The following is a 27,668-nucleotide window of genomic DNA, read 5'->3' as shown; positions in this document are numbered from 1 at the left end:
CTCTCTATCTCTTTGGTATTAAACAGTAATAGTAATCAGTAGAGTCAGAAGTAAATGAAACAGTACTATTAATAAACATTTTGCCTTGCAGTAAGATTTGTTAAATTTAATTTAATGGAATAGACAGAAATGTTAAATAAAGTGTACAGTATGTGGTGTTTTTAAAAAAAAGAAAAGGTATATTTATTTTTCATTTAAAAAACTGGCCCATTACCAAAAGTTATTTTGGTTTATCCCCCCCCCCCCCCCGTGGTTTGTAAATTGAAGTAAATTAAGCAAAGGAAAAAAAAAACCCAAGCCTTTCAAATCCTTTAATATTGTAATTAATATGTATCATACATATGATAGTTATTAGACCTGTTATTATAATGCTTAACAGAAACTGTAGACCTTTTTGTGTGGAGTTCTATGCTGAAAGTGAAAGCAACCCAGTCTGACTTATTTTATTCAAACGTATCATTACCTGATGAAATTACAAGACGAGATGAGGGAAACACTGGGAATGGAAGATATTAGCCAGGAGTGGATTGGAATTGGTGTATCTGAATGATAGAGCAACTGTGGAATTAGTTAAATAGAGGTGGATGTCGGGAGGTCCCGTTTGATTCTTTTCTCACTACTAATCTATGGTAAAATTTAGTTCTCATGATATTAATATGTCTTGCCTTGATAGCAATGTTTTCCACTTTGGCTAATAAAACAAAACATCAAAAGAATCCTTTGAAAATGTAGATTAGCCAATACAAAACCAATAGCAAATATTTAGCACTCTCTTAAGAGTGGCATCATCAGATATATTTACCTACACATTTCATATTAATGAAACATGATATTCTACCTTTGCTATTTACCGTATGTATAAGTAGCTTATAACTAAAGATTGCATGATAGGCATGAATGAAGATTTATCTAGTTTTCAATCTTAATTCTTTGGGCAGTAAATATAGTCTCATATATTTCAATGCATCAGCCTCTGTCTTTACAACAATGAACAAGTAGCTCTGTTCAAAGCGTTATTTGTCTCCTGCTAGATCTGGATGTGGTGTTTATATTCTCAAGTAAACCAAATGATTCTAATGATTCTTTTCTTAGCCTGTTCAAATAGTTGATGGACTAAATTTAAGACACAAACCAAAAAGGACAGATACACTTAGTGTGAGCAAGTTGCTCCAAATCTCTCTAGTATAAAAGCCTCCTTCATATTAGAAAACAGATGTCTATCCTTAGCAGAAACCAATGTACATAGAGATATTTCTCATCAGCTCATGTGGAACTTTGTCATGCTATTACGCAAGCCGGCCTGGCCTGTTAATTTTATCTAATTTTTAAAATGTTAGCGTTATATTAATTGGGTTTGATTTTTGGATTGTTTCTAATTTCCTTTTAACTTTTGTAATATGTGTTTTTTAATGCTGTATGCCGCCGTGAGTCCTTTGGGAGAAAGGCGGCATATAAATCCAATAAAACAAACAAACAAACAATAGTTCTGAACCGTTTGAAACAGGAGCTTAGCATCTTCTGATGTGTTTTCATGGGCTGCAAGCTGGGATATTTTTTCAAAATACATTGTTTCTGAAATCAATTTACTTAGTACTATTTTATTTTTGCTGGCTATGGCAATTAGCAGAAGGGCTACTCTTTGGAAATTATAACACAAGCAGTGAAAAATCAAAAGTACCAGTTTTTGCAAAATCAAAAATACTAGTTTTAATTGCTATGTATAAATGAAGAAACAATTCCGTTGCTTTCAACACTAGAATGTTAGGCTTATTAGTTGAGACCTGAAGGACATAAATGTTCTCTGAAGGCAGCATATAACCCCAAATACCTACATATATGAAGGCTACTAGTGCTTCCAATTAGATATTAGAGCTTGTATACAAAGCTTCTAGGCATGAGCTAAAAGCTTCTCTGGGGACACATGATTGTAAGATTTTGGGTCAGTTTCTACTGAGCCGCAACCACCTGTATTCCCACAAAGCTACTCCAGAGGTCAGGGAATTACCTAGAAAATGTATCCCACAGACTATATATTCGAATATTATACTGTTGTAAATAATACAATATTCTGCAACAATCCAAGGGAACAAACTGCCAATTCAAAAATGCAATCCAAATCCTTATGCCAAGCTATATTTAAAAGGAACTAAGAAGACTTATATTGAATTACTATAACACAGTTTTCATGATAGAATGTACTGAGATAAATTTATTGCAGATTTCTAAAATGCTTGAATTATGGGATTGGGATTCTTTTTTCTTTTTTTGCAGTTCCATACAATTATTATTTGCACAGAATTCTCTTTTCTTGGCTTTTTTTTTAATTAAACCAAAAACAAAATACTGAGAAAAAAGAGAGAAACTTTCATTAAATTAAAAGACTGACAAAAAACTAAAGAAGGTCTGTACAAGTCATGATTCTCTGTGAAGACATGGGCCAAGTGCTACAAACACTCATTTGCTGCCTCAGTCTACTTAGCAATATGCAAGTCTTATGATTAAATAAACAAACTAGAAACAGTCTTTGATTTGTTTCTTCTCAATCAAACAGAAGTAAATGAGGTCAGAAGGCATAAAATATTAGGCAGACTGGGCTCTGACTGAATATAGAATTAAAGGCGATGGGACAACAAATATAATAAAGAACACATTGCTCTTTATTCTGAACTCTAGCCCGCCAGGACAACTTGGTAGTGTTAATGAAGAGAAAGCAAAAGGTATAATGAAAAGTAGGCAAGCAAGAGATCAAGAGAAAAGGCATGGGAAAACTGAAATAAGTGAAGGATGGTAGATGGGAAAACAAGGGAGAGTGCAGGGCAACCTGTAGGATAGAGCACAAGAAGAGGATATCATGGGAGGCAGCAAGAAAAGAAGAACAGAATGACTTGGGGTAGAGAGAGTTGAAGAAGGAAGGAATGATCAACTGGACTCCCTGCATTGTACAGAGGGGACATTTCTAGCACTTGCACTTTACTGAAAGAGACCACTGAAGAGAGAGGGAGGAGGTCAGGGGAGACTTCTCCCAAAAGTCTGCACAGCCTAGCCGCGGCGCTTGCCTCCTTTAAGAGCAGAACATAAATATAAATAAAATATCCATATACCACCTTATATTTAATTGCTGCACATTTTAATTGTCTGTTTGCCTAGGCTAACCTTTTTCTAAAGGTGTGCCAAAATTGTGTGTGCGCGTGCTATTGTGTAAGTGTGTGCGCCCCCCACCTGCGCATGTGCGTGCAGCCCCCCACACATGCATGTGTGACACCCCCCATGGGGGGAGTTTTTGCCCTCCCCAGGCTCCGGAGGCTTTCCTGAAGCCTGGGGAGAGCCAAAATGGCCTCTCCAGGTCCTCCAGAAGGCCAAAAATCAGCTGGTTGGTGCGTGCATGCGCGCCAGAGCTGAGGGGTGCCATGCCATAAAATACGGCTCCATGTGCCACAGGTTCACCTAGGCTTTCCCCTGAGAAAGCTATGGAGCATGGGCTTTCTTTTTCCTTTTGTAATAAAATACATTGAATCTTGTCATTTTTCTTGGTAATATTTATTTTTGTATTTGTAAAGCACCTATGCAGCAGGCTTAAATCATTTTATGAGCACTGAAATCTGTCTTGAATCTAAGCAACACTTTAGAAACAGGCCAGAAATTGTATATGGAATGCATAGCACAAAGGCATTAAAGACATTTAAAACCACTACATAGGAAACATCTATGCAGATTGTAAGATCTGTTAACTGTGCAAGAAGAAGCAACTGAGATAAATTTAAAGCATATCAAAATATGGACTTAGTACTATTATTGACATAAAGGTTTTTATTCTTGTTCTTTGAGTTTTGATGGTCTCTCAAATTTCATTCAAGCCAATCTTTTATTGTTATTGAATTAGCTCATTAATTTTACTTGAGAAAAATGACTACTATCAACCACTATCTATTTGATTAACTATTCAGTATGTTTAGTTGTATATATTCCACACACTAATGCAGTACAGACAGTCCTTGCTTATTGACTGCCTGTTAAACAATTATTCAAAGTTACAATGGAACTTAAAAAGTACTCTTAGTCCAATCCTCGCACTTATGACTATCACAACGTCCCTACAGTCTTGTGATCAATGTTGTGTGCTTCAGTCAGCTTCTAACAAGCAGAGTCAATAGAGAAGCTGGCAATAAAATCACAAGTCGTGGTCACTTAACAGTGAAATATGCCACTATTGAACAGGTGTGAATATTATGTGTGTGTATGACTGCTCTTTAGAAGGCCAGATCCTGAAGATGAAACGCAAATACTTTGGCTACCTAATGAGAAGGAAGGACTCACTGGAGAAGAGCCTAATGCTGGGAAATGGAGTCACTGAAGCAGACGGTGTGAGCTTAAATGGACTACAGAGGATGGTAGAGGGCAGGAAGGCCTGGAGGAACACTGTCCATGGGGTCGCGATGGTTCAGACACGACTTTGCAACTAACATAAAAGTTAATGAAATAACTAACTAATACTTCAAAGAGAAAGACTGTAGCACCAATAACTCTTTATGTGAAACTGGGAGGAAAGATCTTTGTATGATAGAGACCATCACAGAATTTGCTTTCCCTGTTAAAAAATGCATTCTGCCAAAAATATACAACATGCCAACTACCAAATCCAGGAATCATTGTTACGTGTTGTATAGAGAAAGCTGTGCAGCTAATGATTTGTAATACTGGAGATAGCATAATTGTACAAACATTTGCTAATGAAATCCAATTCTCATTTAAGGAAAGGTCATTTAGCTTTCAATACATGGCACATACAAAAAATATGCAGTGAAGATGACATAGTTGTCTGATAGGAACTGCTTGACTCTTACAGTATTTTGTTGAAGGGAGAATATAAATGAAACATTCTAAATGTGTGGAATGCTGTGAAAATAGTGTAAGATCATGATTTACCCTATGGGTCCTGCGTTAGAAGGCATTTTCTTTCCAGTTCTTTCTGCCTGACACCATTTGAGTGGGTAAAATCTGTCAGCAGAATTGAATTGGGAAGGGGGGGTTGTCCTTTTTCTTTCCTGGGGGTTGTTGGAAATCTGCTCTAGAGTGCTGGTTAATCCTCCAGGCAGAAAATGGATTGGGAAGTCACTGTCTGCCGCAGGCAAACAAGAATAGGGAATTGTGTTATCACTTATGCAATACTGGATTTTGAACCATAAGGAAGTGTTCCTGTATAAAATTGCTTTCTATTAAAATCTATGGAGACTACGTTATTAAACTATTTCCCATGGGCTGTTGAAATTATTTTGGCTTGATGCTCAATGTAAATTTTGCTTTAACTCTGCTCATCTTTTTATTTATATCCTTTTATTTCAAATACTGATTCAGATTGATGTTATTGCCCTTTCTGCGTGAACATTCTTTTGATTTCAGAATTCACTTCTAGGAAGATATAACATATCTGTTTATTACGAAGAAATGTACAGCTGGTGAGGAGTTCAGTAAAATACAAGTGGTTTATTAAATTTGTTGGATACTACCTTGGTTCAATTGCTTTCTCAGAAACTTTCTCAGTTTTGAGATTAGTGCTCAGTTTATTGCAACTTCTCATTTTTTAACAGTTGCTGGAGATTATGATCCTGATAGCCAAGAAAATTAGAGAATGTTCATAATTCCAAACTTAACCAGTGACAGCAATGACATTGTTCTCATTTCTTGAAAAAAACCCAGCAGTGCAATAATGGCAGTACATATACACTTTCTCAGCATAGCAGGGATAAAGTATGAAAAATGGACAGAAGTTACATTTAGCATAATAGATTATAGTAAATATCGGTGAAGAAGATTCATATATAGATCAAAACAAAAACCCATTTCATCCATCCCCACTCTTTAGTTGTCTGGAATATTTTAGGGAATACACATATTTTTAGAGATCTTTACGATCTTTAAACAGTTTTGTGTTTTGACATTTATTGCATTTTGATTGTAAACTGCCCAGTGGCACTTGTTGAAAGTGACAGTGTTGAAAGACAAGTATAAACAGAACAGACAGACATATGTCTAAGTATGAAAGCTTAAGAAACTCTCATGGTAGCTTTTGATCTACATTAAGAATAATTGTTTTGAGTGCAACCACCATTTTCTGCTTCAGGCAAATATTGCTAGTGCCGTTACAAAACCTAATAGGTTTGGATTCACCCAGTGTCCTTATCCATAAGGCCCAGGATGGAGTTGTACCAATTATCTAGAATCAGGAAAACCAGGCTAATTTTTTTTTAAAAACCAGTGAAAAATAAGTTGCTATGTTTGACTTCAAAAGCAGTAACATTCCTTTTCATTACCCACACAAATGGTTTTCATTAAATGTGATTTCTTATCCTGCAATTTTGGTTCCCACCTCTACTTTCAGGAGGGTTTATGTGCTAGGCTTCTTGTTCTGACCATCCTCTAATCTCTCTCAACTTAGATGGGCTTCATTTAACCACTTTCACCTTAAAAAAAAAGAATTGTTGACAGGAAAAAGAGATAAGAGAAGCAAGCTTAGCTGGAGGTCTGGACTGACAGAGCTGCTCACAGCAGGCCGTATATAAAACTAATACTGTAGGCTTCCCAAGCATTCCCATCTGCATTCTCAAGAGGATTGTTTTTTCTTGACAAACAACAGAAATCTACGGGGACTTCCTGCCTGAAATATAAAAGGCTGCAAACCACTTTTGACTCTTTTCCAGACTCTAATTATGTACTTGGTATGATGCCTTTTCATTTTCCTGCATATTCAAAATGTTTAAATCCTTTTTACTGGAATCATGTTTTAAAAGAAGTTGTAGACGGGAATAAATTCTAACAGTCAAAGAGCATAAAACAAAAGTGGGAAAAATAATATTAGTTTTCCCAATCAAAGTGATTTGAATGTATAATCCCTTGAAAGTTAGTTTTATACAGAAGAGAATCTGCATGAAAACTATTGGATTTTGTAATTGTTGTATATTATATTGATTTTTTAAAATCCAGTGTTCAATTACTGGGAAAAATAATGTAAGGCACAATGACGTTCACAAATTCTGCGCCCCGGCTTAAATTAATTTTAACTCAGTGATGTGTCCTGTTCTTCTGAAACAGCATAGCTAAAGGGACCATCACAAACTTTTCCTTATGACTGGAATTAAATGCGGACCTTTCATAATTCAAAAATACTAATTGATCTTCAATGGTTATAAAATAATCAAGCCTCCAGAAGTTGTGAATGCCCCAACACTGGAAGTCTTTAAGAAGATGTTGGATAGCCATTTGTCTGGAACGGTATAGGGTTTCCTGCCTAGGCAGGGGGTTGGACTAGAAGACCTTCAAGGTCCCTTCCAACTCTACTATTGTATTGTATTGTATTGTATTGTATTGTATTGTATTGTATTGTATTGTATTGTAAGAGGATATATTGAAGAAAAATGTCAAGAAAATATATTGAGGATAATTATTATTGTGGTGCCACCTGAATAATTATTATTGTGGTGCTACCTGCTTCTTTTTTCATAGCAAATTTTTGTTTGCTGTAGCTGCAGTTAGAAAAGTTATTTCTAAAATGTTTAAAGCAGGTAACTCAAAAATACTGAAGCAAGAACTTTTGACAGCCTAAGAATATGTTGAGATAAAGTGGTTGATATATTACTTCTGTCAAAGTAGTGCAGACATGCTGGAATTAGTGCCATAGAACAAGTGAGAAAGACAGAAATAGCAAAATCTATGGGCATCTGACACAGTTTTCCCCGTCTTCCCCTTTATTTGTCAATCTCTCAAAATAGAAGCTGATTCACTTTTTGTATCTCAAATTCATATCTCATCTCGAAACTTCTCTAGCCAATACATTTATTTAAGGCAGGTTGCATAATAAATCTCTGGTTTTCAGAAAGACCTGTTGCCCGTGTGAATTTATTCAGGGTGGTAATGCTTTCCAGCCCTCTTTTTTTACATTTCCAGAGCCACTACTGGCTAATTCCCACACTGTCTTTAATATTAGAATCTTACAAAAGGAGTCCAGATCATACATTTTCCTTTGGAAGTTTAACAGCAGTATAAAAGAACAACATGTCACATGCAACGAAGAATCTGCTACTGCTCTGTAAGAATCTTAGAAGGCAAATTAGGCAGAGAGATCAGGTCACATAGAGACTTTGCAGGTAAATGGGGATTTGAATGTAGATTTTCCTATTCCTAATCCAACACATTAATTGCTCTACCCGATGGAACATTGGGAATGTTGCACTTAATTTGTCAGTTGTAAGATGACTGTTCCAGTTCTTAACTGGACAAGAGGGCATGTGGAAAACAATCATGCTACTTCTGGAATTAGACCAAGGAACAGGCTCACAAATCAAAAAGCATGGAGAGGGTATGGGTAGGGACGGATCAGGGAAAATGGGAAAAGCATGGTAAAAGCTCTCCGTTCTGTAAACTTTCCTGATTTTGACTTCCGATTCTGTTGCATATGTTTACATTTACAGCTTCTCTCTCTGGGATTTGCATTAAAATAAAAAAATAAAATAAACTAAAAGCAAACATTGAAAGAAGACCAACAAGTTTCAAATTCTAGCTAGAAGGGATTGCAAATATTAATGACTGCTTACTGACTTTACCATGATAATATAATCCTATTAAGGGCTTGTACATTCTGACTTGAAGATGTGATTGACACCGGGCTGGAAATCGTGGGAACTCTCAGGTTTTTCTCATTTGTGGGATAGCTTAGTCCAGTAAAAACATTTCTTGGGGAGTAGGAAGCCTCTATTTGTTAGAGGAGGGTGGAAGATACCAAGGGCCTCCATTTCTTGTCGGCTATTTATGAAAATCATAACCCGAATGTGAAATGTCTTTTGTACCACAATCACACATGGTTTTTGTGAGACTACAGGGAGCTGCACCAATTCATAAAACTACTAAATTAGACAAGTGTCCTTATTGAAAGCGCATTAAGTATAGGCTATCACTACAAATAGCCAAACATCCAAATGTCAGAACAAGTTCCAAATAGTTCACTGGCTTTGCTAGGGACACCATGACCAACAAATAATTTGGCAAATGAAAGCTAAAAAAAAGGGGAAGGACAACCAAATATAGATGCATGGGAGATTATGACATGTTCACAGAAGAGCAAAACTGTGAGCATCCATCAGCTTGGGGCTAGACAGTTCTAGTTGAAGAGAATCATCTGGAAAAATGGTACAATTCCTTTTAAAATGATTATTTCTGAGAAACATACGTCATTTTAGCAGACTACCTATTCATAGCCATTCTTACTCTGAAATAGGTCTTGCTATGATACTATAGATGCACAATCTTGTTTAAAAATGTAATTCCCTGTGTGAGATTTTTTAACTTTTGGTAGTTAACTTTTTGTTATCTATTGGGCATTTAACACCTAGCTTTGCATAAGAAAAAAAGAAGGCAGCAGAGAATGCTTTGAGGTTATATTATTATGTTTTTCTTTCAAAAATGAAAACAGACCAAAACCTGAAGGGATTGTAAATTCTTATTTTCTAAATCAAGATTTTATAAGGCACACAACTTGTTTATAGCTAGTAAATCCATACTCAGCTTACTGTATCAAGCCTATTACTGTAGCACACTCTCACAATATACAACTCATCATAACAATATATAGAACAATGTTAACACATTCATATTTTTACTATAACCTTTGTTCAAGTGCTCTAAAGGCAGTCCCTATCGGGAGAGGGGGCGGTCTAAAAATCTAAATAAAAGTAAAGTAAAAGTCTATCCAAAGAGAGACCAAAACACACACTCTAGTTCTTTTAAAAAAGCTTTTTTTAACTTCTTAGATAAACCTGATTGGCAAGGTACTAGGGGCAGTCCAAAGTTCTTGTCATGAAAACTGCTCTGATTGTTAAGTATTTCTGATTTTAAAAAGCCTTCACCCAAAGAAACATCCTTCTAATTCTGCTGTGACAACCACAGCCTTTTCTGGCATATATAGTAGAAGATATTTTAAAATTCTTAGACTTCTGAAGCAAGTCTATTCATTTAGACTATATAATAATTTATATAGTTGCCCATATTACAATAGAGACTATTAAAATTGACAAAATACAATATAATAATGATATTAGTTTGTAACATATGCCCAGGCCTAAAAATTAAATATTGATTCACCCAAATCCAGCAACAATAGATCTGATCATGCTGTCACTATCAGCAGTGGCCATTCAAAGTGAAAAATTTCATTGCACCTGCAGTCTGCATTTATAGGTAGTCCTTGCTATAACAACCATTCATTTAGTAATTGTTTGAAGTTATGACAGTTCTGAAAAAAGTGACTTATGACTGGTCCTCCCACTTATGACCATTGTAGTATCTCTGTGGTTCCATGATCATGATTGCTTAGTAGCTATTTATGATGCATTTATGATGATAGCAGCATCCCATAGTCATGCTTGGGATAGACACATGTTTATCATTAAATTAAAATTAGGGAATAACAACAACAACAACAAAAGCAAACAAAAACTCAAAGGGAGAACTTGATGGACCACTAGGACTTTTTCTGCCATCAATTTTCAATGTTTCTGTTTCTTTTCCTTTTAGCATTATCTCCCCATTTTTTGTCATTCAGGTTTCTTCTTTCTACATTCAATCTCCATATAGTCTCAATGGAAAAGCACACACATGTTGTTTGAATACATGTACATACCTTCCCAAATTTGCTATCCAAGACAAACAGGAACCCTAATTCTTCAAAGTAGATTTCTTAGTCTTGGCCCCAGGCTGGAGATTGAACAACTGATTTCATGTGAAGGAGTGAAATTTCAAACATGACTTTGAAAAGCCATATGACAGCAGGAGATCTACTGTTCAAAGAAAACGCAAGCTTTCCAATTTCAAACACTTTGGATTTTCTCTAGTTCATTGCCTTCAGGCCACAACCTATATATTAATGTTCTGGCTAGATATTTCTTCTACAAAATGATTTGCATCATGTATTGTAACATTTACATATGTTCTTCATAAAGGGTAGCATTTAGCAGGCAAAAATGGAGAATTCCATATATCGTCATTACTGCCAAGTACAAAAGTGCCTGGCGACATTAATAAAAGGAATACTAAGTCTTGTTAAGGAGAAGGTTTAGTTATTTTGCACTAAAGTGGAATTATAAATCACATAGATGAAGAATAAGTAAAAATATCTGGGAAAGCACAGCCAATTTGCTAGTCTAGCATTTGATTTTTTCCCCCTGTGAAATAGATGTACACAAGATTCAGGAACAGTCTTATTTTAAAGAGGAACTGGCAAATCTTTTCTTTTCAAATGATGGATGAATGTCATTGAGACTGGTGCTCAAGGAATGATATTGTATTTAAGTAAAAAGTATTTTTATATCTTTAATTATATGCACTCTTTTCCTCACAACATTAAAATCTTAGGCAGAAAACACTTTCCTGAGTCAGAGGTACATTTTACAACCCCCCCTCCCAAACACACACACACACACACCCTTTGAAAATGAGGGGGCAGAGGATTCTATGGTAAGAGGATAGGGGATAAGATGTTAAGCTTGGGAGAAGCAGGTTTGGGTTGGTGATTAACATAAAACAGATGTTTTAAGCTTAGTGGACACCTTTTAAATTAAATTAAATGCACTGCATTTTTGGCATTTGTCATGAAGTGTCATTGATATGATTGTTGTGGGCCTAATTTCTAGGCTACAGACTACACATTGTTCACTCCTTAAATTAAGACTAAATGTCTCACTAACATTCTTCCAAAGAGAAACAATCATATCAGAGAGTTTCAATTTATTCTATCAGAAAAAGTCCAAAGGAAGAATTGATGAATGTTCAATGATGATAAAAGTAAGTAATAGCAAAAAAATGGAATTAATGCTGATTTCTTCAAGCAGATTGTAGATAACATTAGTTAGGGTCTTGGTTTCAACAATGCAAGAAAATTCACAGCTCCTTACAGCCACTAGGTTTTGGGCTAGGATGAGGAACATTCAGACTTAGATACTGAAGCTCACAGTATAGATTTGGGCCTATCAATCATTCTTTCACATGCCAAACCAACACAGAGTTCTTATAGGGGAGACACACACACGCACGCACGCACGCACACACACACGTAAATAGATGTAAATAGAAATAAATTTGATCTTAGGAATATTAAAAGAAAAATAATCTGTATATTTATTGATCAAATAAAAATACATATGTGCTATTATCTGGAATAAATACAATTCTCAATTTTAAGAATAATTGAATCTGGAAGATCCAGACAACACTACTTGGACGACTGAGAATTTTTATTGAAAATTATTGAATTTAGAGACTCAATACATCTGGAGGGCAATAAATTAGGAAGGCTGATTTGAGGAAATAAAATTAGAGAATGTTCTCTATTGGGAGAATATAGTATTCAATATTACTCATAAAGTAGTGAGTTGAATATTGTATGGGAAGAAAAAAGGAAGGGACATAATTAAAAAAAAATCAAGAATTATTTCCTATTACGAATTAGATTTTAACTATTTTTTGAGGTGAAGGAAATTTAATGATGAAAAGTGATAAGAAATCCAACAACTGAAATACTGACTGAGGACAATAAAGTTTTAAGGCCTGTATTAGACATAAGAAAAAGGGACTGTGAGAAAATTAATTTTCAAAGAATTTGGGGTCTATAAGAAAACACCCCACCAAGCAATTTTTAATATAAACAGCGCCTTTTAAAAAAACATTAAATCTTGGAATATGATGTTGGCCACACATGCTGAAACATTTATGAGAACGTGACCCAAGATAATTTTGAAATAGTGGTTATTTTGGCATTCTTTGAAGAAAGATATTGTTCCTCACTCTTTTTATGTTTTGTTTGCTTGAAAGTTGAGTAACAATGTACAAATAACATACCAGACTTCTTGTCTAATCTCAGCAACATAGGTTTGAGATATTCTTACATATTTGAACTTCTGATTCAGGAAGATGACTAAACTGTTGAGCCTTTGTCTAAATTACTCTCATCTTAAAAAAAATGCACAATGATCCAATGCCACAAGAGGTGACAATAGCGGGAAGCATCCGTGCAGATATATACTCTCCAACATTACACGGACAAAAAAGGGACACACTTGTATCACAATGTTGAGTCACATCATACTTTGTATCTAAACTCTTTTCATCATCTACTTTAATTCCTTTAGGCAATCTGTCTCCATTTTTCTTAAGCAAGAAATGATGATAAGAGTTTCCTTAAAAGAAGACCAAAATAATAATTAATGTTTAATAGTCTATATTACATTAGAGCCGACAGTATTTTATTTTAATTTTATCTCTTCTCTTTTTTATATTGGCTACTGGAAATACAAGATGTACTAGATTTGGCTCAGGAAGATTAAGGATGAAAGTCAGTCTGTGTGGTTTACAACAGACTTCCCCATTTGATTTACCTTTTAAAACAACAATAACAACAACAACAACAACAAAGAAGTCAAAACTGTGTCTGGATTGTAAGGTAACATATCTTCTCTTTGTTCTATATGCAGATTGAGAATTATATCCAAGATAATATGAAAAAAGAAATGGTTGAGATTCAGCAGAATGCGGTTCAGAATCAGACAGCAGTGATGATTGAATTAGGCACAAATCTATTAAATCAAACAGCAGAACAGACCCGCAAATTAACAGATGTCGAAGCACATGTAAGTAACAAGAGCACTATGTTTTGCCGGCTAGAGTAATATTTTTGCCCTGAAAAAGCATTTAATCTGCAGTTTCATGAGAAACATTTGGCTAATACAAGGGAAAATGTGCAACCTTGGAAAAATAAAAATAATGAATTTGAGAAGACTGTAATTAAATAATCTTTCAAAATGCATCTGTGAGGAAAATGATCACCTCTCTTCTTGTATACATTCCAGCATTGGAAATATTAGACTGAGCATCTGCTTAGAATAAACCATGTTTTTCTATTCCCATATAATTTTATATACATATAGAATGTATGTAATACTATACTAATACTATATTACTAAACTCAGCTCAAATGTTCTTTCTAAAATCACTCATTCCCTTGTTATGAGAGAACAGCCTCAACTGGGTTCATATGAGCATACACTGAAATCTTTTGCCTTGATCTATTTGCAATTGAGTTGGACAGAGAAAAGAATCTTATGTGAGAAAGACTTGGGCAGTGTAGGGGCCTTAGAAAATTAGGGATTGTGTTTGATAGCTGCAGCCTTAAGAGTGGTTGGATTATAAGCAAAGAAACCTGGAAGTGAGCAAGAAGGACCCGACTTAATATCGAGGAATGTCTAATAAAGGCATTGTACATTACTGGAAAATATGACTGTATTCTATTCTTAACATCAGTGCAGTTTTTGAGATTTTATCCCTGGAAATTGTCTCTCTGTTTATAGAGCATTTTGAAAATGTTTCTTTAGGTTTGAGTCTCATTTTTCTTAACATAAAAAGGAACTGAAACCGAGGAGACACTGACTGGAATCCAGATCCAAATCCAGATTTTTTTAAAAAAAAATCTGCTACAGCCCATCAAACAATGCAGAAGCAAATCTTAGGCGGGCGCAAATTATGTGCTTTTATGTAAGACATAGTATGTGAGGAAATTTGGTAAGCATTAGTATTTCAACAGTTATGATTTAGCTGAAGGATAAATGAAAAGAGTAAACTGAGTGGGAGAAAGGTTAGGGGATAACAGGAAGTGCCAAGGAAAAATAAATGGTCACATTTTTTCAAGTTGATGTCCAAGTCCCAAATCAATTGTGGTTCCTTAAAATTCCCATACTCAAACTCGTTCTTTCTCTCTCTCTTTGTATCCCTTCATTAGAGATCTCGTCAAATTTCATCCAAAACTGTGGTTAATATGGGATAACCACAAATGATTGCATTTACAGAACAAACAATATAGAATTCTTGAAATAATAAATTCATTTGAAACTTCTTACATACCTCACAATAAATGAAAAATGTTCGCGAAGTATTAGTATCCAGCTACAGATGTTTTTGAAACATTTATGTTGAACAGTGAACCAAACAGTGAACCAAACTGCTGACTGTTTTAAAAGAGCAGATTTTTTGAACGCTTTGGAAATTTTTGTATAATTTACAAAGCATAGAACACAAAGCATTCTAAACATGATGTTTACAGGTACAGGAAAGAGAAATTAAACTACAGATGGGTTTTTCAAATAGGTTCTTTTACAGACCAATTTCTCCAGAAAACAGATTCCCATTAACTAAATCAATTTTGAACATTATTTAATAAACATAGTAAGTTGGTTGACTAATCAGGAGTCTTCAAACCTATTTATTAAAAAAATAAAATTTCCAGAATCTCAGTTCAAAAGGCAAAACTGTAGTGATAAATATTGGCTGCATTAGAGTGATTTTATAAGTTACTTCAATATCCTTCTGACATGACCAACTTGAAAGATGGTTCAGAAACTTCAATAAATAAAGACCAATTTTTAAAGTGTTTCATTAATTGTCTGTTTCCTTCTAAGGACAACGTAAGCTATTGATTCTTGCTAAAATGGCCTGGGCCACAAATAGTTGAAAAATTACTTCCTCCAGCATCTTGGCCTTGGTATAACCTCTTTTTAAAAAAAGAACCTCTATATCAATTTCCTTATCCTTTAAATCTGAAATGCACAGGTACAGTATAGGAGGTACCTTGCTCAATAGTAGTAACTGTGAGAGGGATCTTGGAGTCCTAGTGGACAACCATTTAAATAAACTTTATAATAAATATGAGCCAGCAGTGTGCAGCAGCTGCCAAAAAGCCAACACAATTCTAGGCTACATAAACAGAGGGATAGAATCAAGATCACGTGAAGTGTTAATACCACTTTATAATGCCTTGGTAAGGCCACACTTGGAATACTGCATTCAGTTTTGGTCGCCACGATGTACAAAAGATGTGGAAACTCTAGAAAGAGTGCAGAGAAGAGCAACAAAGATGATTAGAGGACTGGAGACTAAAACATATGAAGAATGGTTGCAGGAACTGGGTATGTCTAGTTTAATGAAAAGGACTAGGGGAGACATGATAGCAGAGTCCCAATATCTCAGGGGTTGCCACAAAGAAGAGTGAGTCAATCTATTCTCCAATAGTTCTACCTGAGGGTAGAACAAGAAACAATGGGTGGAAACTAATCAAGGAGAGAAGCAACTTAGAACTGAGAAGAAACTGCCTGACAGTTAGAACAATTAATCAGTGGAACAGCTTGCCTCCAGAAATAGTGAATGCCCCAACACGGAAGTCTTTAAGATGATGTTGGATAGCCATTTGTCTGAAACAGTATAGGGTTTCCTGCCTAGGCAGGGGGTTGGACTAGAAGACCTCCAAGGTCCCTTCCAACTCTGCTATTGTATTGTATTGTATTGTATTGTATTGCATTGCATTGCATTGCATTGCATTGCACTGCATTGCATTGTATTGTATCTCTTAATGGAGTTTTTGCAAAGATGCTCTTTCTCTCATAGGAGAGAGTGTTTCACATGTTTATGAAATGCCCTCATGAGATGACTGCCAGATATTATACAATCTATCAATTGAGTGCATTACATGATTTATTAAGGTAAAACTACTACTAGTTTTACATAACAAGTTTATTTTTCTTTACATTTGTCTTATGCCACATATCACCCGAAATCTGATACCAAAACAGACAATCCTAAGAATCTTTAAAATAAATAAATAAGTAAATCTTTGCCAACAATTTGGAAATACACTTAAGTGTGAAATCATGTCCTGAATGATTGTTCAACATGAAGGATGTGAGTAATAAATTCATCCTGCCAACTGAAGCCAAATCTTGATGAATTAAAACTTTAAAAAAATACACAGCGAGAAATACAATAAGGACCTGCAGAACATGTAGCAGAATAGAACGGAAAACAAAGCTCCACATGACAGTTCTATTTCCTCATTCTTAAAAACAGATGTCATTCTTGAGACTTAAAAAAGGGGTAAGAAGCAGTCATTAAAGTAGCATATTAAAACCGAAACTATGGTGTCATTTTGGCAAAAAGGAACATGGATTCTCACTACATGCACCCATAAAACTTCTCTGTGATTACATAGAAAAAAGACATTCCCAATATTGTTTTTAAATAATAAAGAGGAATGACTTGAACCATGAAATACTTGATGAAGTAGACAGATTGAATTTCTACTGTTGATTCCCAATATTCCCTTTTTAAAATCTCATTTAAAGCATTTAAAATAAGAATTACTCTGCAAAGGATAGAGGTTTGACATTAGCATCAGGATAAAACTGACCTTTTATTGACAGAACATTGCAAGTACAGCTGAGTTCAGCTACATTTGGGCAAGTGCTTTATCTCAATCTATAATTTGGAATTCATCTTAATCACAGAAACAACTGAATTAAACTACAAAAGCATTCTGTTTTAGTCTACTAATTCACAATCAACTCAGAAATGGTATTATTTCTGCAATACAATCATATGGTTCTGGATGTTGCTTTTATATCCCACTGTTTTTCACCTTTCAATGTAAGATATTATATGGAAGGGTTTCCATTCATTTTGTCACCAGTGAGGTAGACTGAAAAGTGTCCTAAATTAATTCATATCAGAATTAACTTATTGTCGCTTCTACATACTATATGTTTTTGGTTGTGTATGAGACCCTTCCTAAAACAAAAGTTATTACAGGTGGAATATACGTTGACTGCATAAAGTTCATGTAGCTTTATGACTGTATAGCAACACACATCTCAGAAAGTGTTTATTTTCTGCTAATTTAGGTACTTTGGGATTATATGGTAATTATTTTTACAATATTGATAGTCATTTATTTCAAATGATCAGATATGCTTCATTTTTCCCCTCCTCCAAATGTAGGTGTTAAATCAGACAACACGACTGGAGCTTCAACTGCTGGCCCATTCTCTCTCAACTAACAAACTAGAAATGCAGATTTCAGATCAGACCAATGAGATAGGTAAACTGCAAGAAAAAAACAGGTAACCATTTTTTTTAATTGACTCATGAATATAGAAATTAATTTATAATTTTCCTACAAGAAGTGTATAATTATAATATCCTCTAACATTACTTTCAAAAAGAAAATGAAATAAAAACAAAACTGTATTTAGCTCAATGCATAAAAATAGGCAAAAACTAAAATAGATAATAAAAAAAATGTGTTCACTGAATGTCCATCAATGCCAAAACTGAGGGATTTTTATTACCAAGCAAACTATTTTGTGGAAAACAATTCAAATGTCCCTAGGATTTTTCATGCTTGCTTAAACAATGTAACAGTAAGGATAAATGGATTTCAATTTATTTCACAACATATTTTCAGTTACAGGTAATCCTTGACTTACAACCATTCATTTAGAACCCAGAGTAACAATGGCACTGAAAAAAGTGACTTATTGTTTTTCACACTTATGACTGTTGCAGCATTCCCATGGTCACATGATCAAAATTTGGGCACTGTGCCAGGGTCATGTGATCACCATTTGTAACCTTCCCAGAAGGCTTGTGACAAGCAAAGTCAATGGGGGAAGTCGGATTCCCTTAATGATTGCGCAATTCACTTAACAACTGCAGTGGTTTGCTTAACAACTGTGGCAAAAAAAAAACCCAAGTAAAATGGAGCAAAACTCACTTAACAAGTGCCTTGTTATCAACTGAAATTTTGGGCTCAGTTGTGGTCGTAAGTTGAAGACTACCTGTACTAGGAAATCCCCCCCCCCCTTTATGTGAAATTAGTAGAGTGATTTCATTGTTAGTTTAGAAAACAATAATACTAAAACATTCTTGAGTGAGATACTACCTTAACATGGTTGTGGAGCTTGCATGCTCTGTGGAATTGAAGAACTATGTCAGACACTCATTCTTATTGGATAGATCTCTTCAAAGAAGCCGAATGAAGAATGTCACTCCCAAGATGGTAAGACGCAATTTACAGAAACCTAAAACAGATTGGCCATTGCCAGGGTTAACAGGGAACCCCCCCCCCCCCAAGAGTTTGAATTCCTGAACATCTGGTGAAAAATGGGCTACAGGACTGACTGTTGGCTGAGCAACTAGGGCCAGCAGCTGCAGGGCTATGGAAGAAAAGGTGCTTACCTATCGTAAATATACAAAGATTGAAAACAAAAAAAACCCGATCTGTTGTTACAAATCAACAAGAAAAGGATATCTGAAAAAAAAATGCACCAGTTCTGGAAAGAACAACATCCAGAGTCAGAAATAACAGGACAGAGGCTAGCAGATCAACATCAATTTATAAAACAAAATATTCACAAAAGCAGAATTGGAAGAACTGCAAAGGTCTACCCAGGGCAAATAAAATGAAGCCTTGCCAAAAGTAGCTCAGACTGTACAGATAAACCAGGGGGAGTCAGCAGTAGAGGAAGCCAGCATATTGAATAGTTTTTATTTCCAAACTAGGCACCATTACTTCTGCTTTCTCAGAAAGAACAAAGCTCTCTCACACAAAAAAACATTGAAACAAAGACTGAGCATCCAAAGAGCACAAAAACAAGAGAATAAAGTTGCCTACATCAAAGCTTGTTCGAAAGGAATAGCTAGCACAAAACGCCAATACTGCAATATCAAACATAAGCACCAGCTCACTGCAAACAACAAACCAACTAATGTACAGCATGGTTGCAGTTATAACGGAATACCTAGGATGCAAACCAACAAAGAATAATAAAAAAGGTGCATCACTAAAATGGAAGGTCAGGCTGGAAAATAAGATTAGCATGTGGTGATCAGATGTAAGCAAGCTAGAATAGATGAAAGAAAAGAAGCTGAAGAACAAAACCAAAAAAATATCTGATCAAGAAAAAAGGACCGAGGAAACCCTGGAAGCAATAAAGCAGCAAATAGCAAGCAGCAAGTATCAGCAGATATGAAGAATTGTATACTACAGGCAGAATCTCCTATTTTAGATGAATTAGAAATTGAAGTTATCATGATGCCCTGTAGAAATAACATCAAGAGTCTGGATGAAGAAGATCACTACAAATACCTGGGTATCCTTCAGCCTAACAACATCAAGTACAATTAAGTCAATAAGATTTGTACTGAATATATCAAGAGAGTAAAGAGGATCTTAAAGACCATAGTGTGTGGTGAAAATGCCATAAAGGCAATAAACACCTGGCAATTCCAGTCATTAGAATGGACTCAAGCTAAATAGAAGTCCTGAATAAAAAGATCCGAAAAATAACGATCATGAATCATGCCTTTCATCCACACAGTCAATTTACAAAGGAGCATAGGTGATTGTGGAATGTTACAAGTACACTGGACAGTTAAAAAGAAAAAAGGACATTGGAAGAATATCTAAAGGACGGTGAAGAAGATGCAATGAAGTTAGCACACCATATGGGTTACTGAATAAAACATCATAACATCAAAAAACACCTGCTTTTATCTGAGGTCCTTAGGAAGGACTTGATATATTGTTGACTATGTGTCCAACCACCACCACCACCATCATCACAGCAATAATGTTTTTGGAAGTGTAAGATTTATTATATACTTTGTGAATAGTGAGTAGTGAAAGTCATAATAGTGAATAGTGAGAGTCATAATTGCAAAGGAGTTGCTTCCTGAGACCAAATAGCTCCATCTCTTTTTCATGCATTCCTTTACAGTTGCCTTTCTTGATTTTAAATCCCTTGATACTGAACAACAATACCAGATTCTCAACCACAAGACCAGAGGGCAACAATAATGAGAGTTTAGTCTAAAAGTATCTAAGAATTTAATGTTGAGTTTTCCACTACAGTCTTTTAGAGAGCCATCTGGTATAATGGTGAAGGCATCAAGCTAGAAACCAGGTGGTTATGAGGTCTAGTCCTGCCTTTGGCCGAAAGCCAGCTGGGTGACCATGAGTGAATCATTCTCTTTGAGCCCTAGGAAGCAGGCAACCTGGCAAAGCAAATAGAACCACTCATGGAGAGTCTCAACAGGAATTTTATGTCCATAGTGGACATAGTCCAGTATATTACAAGAATCTAGCTAGACTGACTGCATTCCATTGCAAACAGCAAGATAAGGCTTCAGGGATTCTGAGCAAGGTCAGGCCTGTGCCACTTCCTGCAGTGCAATGACTCCAAACTTCAGCCCCTCTTAACACTTCCCTGCAGCCTAGTTGGAGATTCTACCACACTTGCCAAGAAAACTGCAGGGAGTACTCTAGGCAGTCACCAGGGGTTAGTACTGACTCTAACGCCCTAAAAACAATCAATCAGCTACATTGTGAACTCTTATCCAAATTCGATGGAGTTTAACCAACTAGGGATTTGAAATCCTTCCTCCCATCTATCTTTCTTCCAGATATAGCAAGTCATTCATGTTAATATGTAACCTTCCAAATTCATAACAATTTTTAAACCACTCATTATAGAAATGAAACCAATCTTGGGGATTGCTTCTTTTTAAATCCAGTACAAATGAGACATATTAATTTTTGCCTGTATAAATATTTCATGTACCACGTCAAAGAATTTTTAATCTGTTGTTATTTACTCAAAATATTTGAATGGCAGCTAGTTAACAGAACTATTAACATTTCTTGCTGAGCTGGGATCACATTAGACCAGCTGGAGAAGTTCAGGGAATTGTGACCTTCACTTATTCCATGAACCTTGTGTGTGACCTGCTGTTGGCTGGTTATGCAGTTGGCTAGATTCATGTGTTGAGAAGCCAACCTTACTGTTTGTTAAATTGGACAGCAAGCACATTCATTCAGCTGCATAGTTCTTGCCTTTATAGTGAGTTGTTGACATCTTGGTGGAAAGATAATGGAGATCAACAAGCTGCTTTCCAAAATTAAAAACAATAGAGGTTTATACTTAAGAATAGCATAAGGTAGGCTTGAACTTATGAGCCCAACTATTATTCGGTAGGAATTCAGATACGTAAAGAACTTCTCACTTCTGGTAAACATTAACGCTGAGGGGAAAGGGCATGTTTTCACATTTGTCTTCACTCTCTTGCTATATTTGTGTATGCTCCTGCTAAGCTTGTTTTATGTCAGCAAACAAGATTTGCTCCTGGAGGAGCAAAATCAACATGGGTTCATTATTCATGTGCCATTTAATGGGATAAGGAAAGGAATAGATTTGGATCACAACAAATGTTATTTACTATTAACAAGTCACAAATATTTGTAGAACAAGAATATTTTGGAACAGACACTATAAAATCTGTTTCCACACTTACTGGGGCAAGAGCAAAATAATATCTAGATAGCTAACTCAGAACTTGAATTATTTCAAAGGTGGCACTAACTTGTGCATTTTTCGCTGGGACCAGAAGGCACGAATACCATAACAGTTGGATATTATGAGAGCAATTGTGTAGGTAGTGTTCTCGGTAGATAGGGATAACCATTTGGCACCTGTACACGAGACCTTTTGGGTAGGCATATTTTTGGCAACCAAGGTGGGGCAGTGAAGGCTTATATAACTGGACATGGCTCAGATTTTAGCATGATGCAGCTGTTGGATGGTGGTGGAAAGTTTTAAATTGCATTGGATTGTGTTCAATCTAGCACCTTAAAAATCGATCTGAATCATGCTGATTCAAAGTGTTCTGTAAATTAGAGAGAACGAGAGCGAGATCAGCAAGACATATGGTCTCTCCTGTGACTATTTTAGAGGCACCCATAATGCTAAAACAGGTAATAGGTCATTGAAAATAATCTTAATAGGTATCAATATTGACCCAAGCTCAACTGTAGTTATCTGGAAGTGGCGTATACTGTACATATAACAGTTCGCAATACTATATTCAATAGACTTGTACAATCAGTACTCTAAAACAGTGGTTCTCAACCATTCCTTCACCACGGACCTCCTTTAATTACCTTAAATCATAAAATTTCTTCAAGCCTTTGTGGACCCCCTGTGACAAAATCCCCCCCTCCGTCTGTCCATGGACCACAGGTTGAGAATGCTCTAAAGCATTCTCACTTAAAAGAGTTTATGTGTCTTAGAGGAATACAAACCTTGGAATTGAATTCAGTGTCCTGAAAACTTTACTATTCATTTTCTAAAGTATCCAATGAAGCAGTCTTTAGAGACAGGAATTTTGCATCAATATATATTCCAACTTCTTTTTCACATCTATTAAGATCAGCATAATTATACAAAACAAGAACTATTGTAGATTTACTGCATATTAAATAAAATAATACATATTGTCTTTATTTTATATACGTTATAAAGTTTGAACGTAGCATTTTATTTTTCTCCAGAATAAAACACATAAAGCACTTTGTATCACACTGTTGTGGTATCCTTATTTGGTGGGAGGAGAGAAGAATCGACAGTGAAAGAAATGATGAATTCAAATGATCCTAGTAACTACAACCTGAGGTTATTTTGCTCCTGCTAATAAACAGATGTTATGTATGGAGCGGGGGGGGGGGGGGGAGAGGGGGGGAAAGCAGGATGTCATTTTTATAAGTTTTGATCAGACTCTATATTTTGACCACCATGGGCACTTTCACTAGCTCAGATCCATTTATTTATTTGATTTAATTTGTATAAAAAATTGCAATAACCAAATTTGATTTTTCTTTTTGCTAGCCTTTTGGAAAAAAAGGTCCTTGAAATGGAAAGCAAACACATATCCCAACTACAATCAATGAAAGAAGAGAAAGATAAGCTTCAGTCACTTGTTACTAGACAGAATTCCATAATAGAAGAATTAGAGAAACAGTTAGTCAACGCTACTGCTAATAACTCATTCCTGCAAAAGCAGCAACATGACCTGAGGGAAACGGTGCAAAACTTGTTTGCTATGATTTCTACGCCACAATGTAAGTAAAAAAGAAGACAGGGTGATTGTTATCCTGATGATGTAGAGTACACAGATGCCATTTTTGGAATGCTAGGCAATTGATGACATTTCAATATCCAAACTAGGTAACATCATCCGTGGGTAATGAAACATATGCAAGAAAACAACTAAGCTCAGATAGCATCAAGAACCTCTCGTTTCAATTCTAAGCTACAAATATTTTCCTTAATTGCTTTTGGTTAACATTTTCTGTTCCCTGCAATTTCCCCCAGCTTCAAAATCTTCCCTTCCCACAGTCACCCTTAGTTTCTTTCTTAATATAAAGCCTAATTATATCACATTTGTATTGATTTGGGAAAGTTTTATTCCCTACCTATTCCCTAGCCACATGTTGGGAATAAAGGAAGGATTAAGAGTGGCCAAACCACCCTGAGTTTGGCACCAATGTTAAATCTTGGGAGTCCGCTTCTATATGTGGGTGTTAAACCTCATACCATACTAATATGGAAAATAGTAAGTCAGTGGGTCATTCAGAGGTACAGAACAAGCTCTAACACTGTGAGAATGTAACCACGGAGGGCTGAATTCTGCCAAATACAATTATCTCTGTTCTCCAATATCAGAATTAAAACAATTGTTTGAAGAGTCAAAACCGATTCTTTCTAGCTTTGTGTGTTTTGCTATTTCAGCACCCTTTCGAAATAAAATATTTCCTCACCAAAAATATATGCTTTTTTTTTTTTTGCCAAAATTACTTTACTAGATAGTTAAGTCTAATATATACAGGTATTATAAGAGGATCCAGAATTCAGCAGGAGGGAATTATCAGCAGATGTATGGCCTCGGTAACATCTGATCCATTACAGAAATCTTAACAAATGAAAACCATAATAGTCAGCCAGAACTAAGCAAGTTCATCAGTGGCAGGGCATCCTCAAAATATAATACAAATATAGTAAAAAAGACAGAAAAGTGTGATCCAAGTTTGTCTGCTTTTTACATGTGATGCACATGTGACATGCATAATAAGTAGGCAGAGTTTTGTTTGTATTGCCATGGCTACCATCTTGATTTTTAAAAACTCCATCCTGTGGATACCTTTGCTCAGTGGGCAAGGAATGGTGGGCAAATGATTTAGGGCAGGAGAGCAATGATATAGGAGAGCAGAATATAACAAAACATTCTGGAGGAGGGTAGATCTGATTAAATGACAATCTGAACAAGAACTTTCCACCGGTTACCACATTGTTGAGGATCTGGCTGGTCTTTATAAGCATTCCACAATCAATTCATAAGATATTTGTTTTGTTTAAGGAAGTTGATTCTGTCCAATTAGTCTTACAGTTTAAAAATAGTTTCTTTGAGAACTTCTGAAACTGCTAATGTTTTTACTGATATTATCTCTTAAGTAGCGCACAAACAAGTAAACAAACCATACTGGCTTTACCGCGATGTGGAAAAAATATCCTGAACATTTGCCAGTGTCAAGAGGGCTAAGTTCTAATTATCAAAGAAGTGTGGAAAAACAATTAAATGACTGGAAACAAACTTGTATTGTGAGGAAACTAGATTTATAGACCTTACTTAAACAGTAAACAGATTGAAAAGGCTGGAAAAATGGTAGAGACGGGGCAGGTGGAGAAAATAGTATATAGATCAGATCTCCATTGCAACTGAATTTAAGAGATTTTTATAAAAGCTTTATTAATATGTTTTTGCATTTTGCTTTTTAGCATCCAAGAATGCCTTGGTCCCTGGAAAAGAACAGATTAGTTTCAAAGACTGTTCAGAAGCATTCAAAATGGGGTTTACAGCAAGTGGTATTTACACATTACTTATATCTAACACAGGAGAAGAAAAAAAGGTATTACACTCTCTTGGTTATATTAATCAGAATGAGAAACTCTTTCAGTATCAGAAACATTTTTGTACAAGTTATAAGTTGTATAAGTTAAAAAAACTTAATTGCTCAGTTTTCAAGGTTAGAAAAAGGAGAATCTTACTTTCAGGTAAACAGAACATATTGAAAGTATTATTTTAAGTCCAGTTCTGATGAGAGATGTTATCTTTAGCATATAGTAGAATATGTCAACCATATGCATTTCAAAATATAAGTGGGTTTTTATATTAGCACTATGCTCCTATAGATATTTTTTAAAAACTGTTTCAAAGTGAGGTCAATGTTAGGCCAACAATTAGGCAGGATGATTGATGGGACAATTTTTATTCCCAGACCTGCTACATGAAATGATTTCAATGTTTAGACTGCCATCACCCTCTTTATTTGCAGGAGTTTAATGGATTATCCCAGCCTTAGGAGTGTAATCCATCAAACACTATTACCACTTAGCCTTCATTAATTTTGATGCAACTTGCCTGGAGTCCCACATACTCCTCCTGGAAACCTGAAGCTCTGCAGAAACAGTCCTAGTGGATTTCATTCTGCCCACCATAACACCAGAATTACTGTCATTTCCTTTTTAGGGAAAATATTGATAGCCTTTTTGTAAGACCGGGTTTTACGGTGCTATTGATGTTGCTTTACATTTTATTTTGGGCAGAGAAACAAAAGTGCCTTTTATTTGCCAGACTTCAGCTGTTTATGTTTTGATCTTTTCCTGTTAATGCACACTCTGGCCTCTCGAGGGACTTATAAACACCACAGCACAATGTACGTTGCTAATCTTGTTTTCTTCCCCCTGCAAGCTTTCATTAGGAAGCGCAATGCAAAGCTGGCATGAGTGCATTCTTGTTGAAGATATACTACTGTGATATTGTTAACATCATCTTGCTTTCCCTATTTCTTGCACTACAAAATAATGGCTAAATCCCTTGTCTTTTTTGTATGAAACTCAGGAAGGCGTATAAATGGTGCAACATGAGTTTGTTCTTGAAATGGTTGGCCTGTATGCCTTTCACAAATACCTCAAGATGCAGAAACTGTTAGCTCTGTGGGGTGGAGGATTACTGTTGAAAGGTGCAACTCAAAATCTACCGTATTTTTCGCCCTATAAGACGCTCCGGAATATAAGACGCACCCAATTTTAAAGGAGGAAAATCTAGAAAAAAAAGATTCTGAACCAAATACTATAGTAAAATATTTTATATCAACTGTATAAAGTTAACAGCAGTTTAAGAACAATTTTATGTCAACCATGTAACACAGGGGTGTCCAAACTTTTTTCAAAGAGGGCCAGATTGGATGAAGTGAACATGCTGGAGGGCCGAACATTTTTCCAAACATTCTTTGAACAATAACAATTAAATGCAAATGAATTATTTTATGCCAAGTTAATTGCAAATGGCATACTTTTCATTTCATAACATTAAGATCAACTGACAGCTGAGTTTTCACAATGTATCCATCTTTTCCCTGAAGACTCGTGTTTAGTACATTCAGATGCTTTCTTTCCTCTTTCCCTCTTACTTGTCTATCCTTCCTTCCACCCTCCCTTCCTCCTTCCCTTCCTTCCTGCCTCCCTTCCAGTTCCCTCCTTCCTCCTGCCTGCCTGCCTTCTTTCCCTCCTGCTTATCTATGCTTCCTTCCTTCCTTGCACCTCCCTCCCTTCTGCCTGCCTGCCTTCTTTCCTCTTTCCCTATCCTCCTATCCTTCCTTTCTCCCTCCCTCCTTCCCTGCCTCCCTTCCAGTTCCATCCTTCCCTCCTTCCTTCTGCCTCCTTCCTGCCTGCTTGCCTTCTTTCCTCTTTCCCTCCAGCGTGTCTGCTTTTCTTTCCTTCCTTCCACCTCCCTTCTGCCCTCCTGCTTTCTTTCCTCTTTCCCTCTTACTTGTCTATCCTTCCTTCCACCCTCCCTTCCTCCTTCCCTTCCTTCCTGCCTCCCTTCCAGTTCCCTCCTTCCTCTTTCCTCCTGCCTGC

At 35.9% G+C, this 27,668-nt stretch overlaps 2 protein-coding genes across 5 annotated transcripts in view; one reads left to right on the top strand and one right to left on the bottom strand.

The window, feature by feature from the left end:
* The window catches only part of MCPH1 (microcephalin 1), a 123,854-nt gene that overhangs the window by 43,923 nt on the left and 52,263 nt on the right, over positions 1 to 27,668 (bottom strand). The gene's annotated exons all lie outside the window — the stretch shown is intronic.
* Positions 1 to 27,668, top strand: part of ANGPT2 (angiopoietin 2) — a 52,424-nt gene that overhangs the window by 8,590 nt on the left and 16,166 nt on the right. The window contains exons 2-5 of the mRNA XM_081943613.1: positions 13,512 to 13,667; positions 17,857 to 17,978; positions 23,580 to 23,812; positions 25,527 to 25,657. Of these exons, the coding sequence (XP_081799739.1) occupies positions 13,512 to 13,667; positions 17,857 to 17,978; positions 23,580 to 23,812; positions 25,527 to 25,657 (642 nt within the window). The remainder of the gene's footprint in view (positions 1 to 13,511; positions 13,668 to 17,856; positions 17,979 to 23,579; positions 23,813 to 25,526; positions 25,658 to 27,668) is intronic.

Source organism: Natrix helvetica, assembly GCF_964273705.1.
Source record: "Natrix helvetica genome assembly, chromosome: 2".
In the NCBI taxonomy this organism is placed as follows: domain Eukaryota; kingdom Metazoa; phylum Chordata; class Lepidosauria; order Squamata; family Natricidae; genus Natrix; species Natrix helvetica.
The sequence above is the reverse complement of the archived record's forward strand: the minus strand, read 5'-3'. Positions and strand labels throughout refer to the sequence as shown.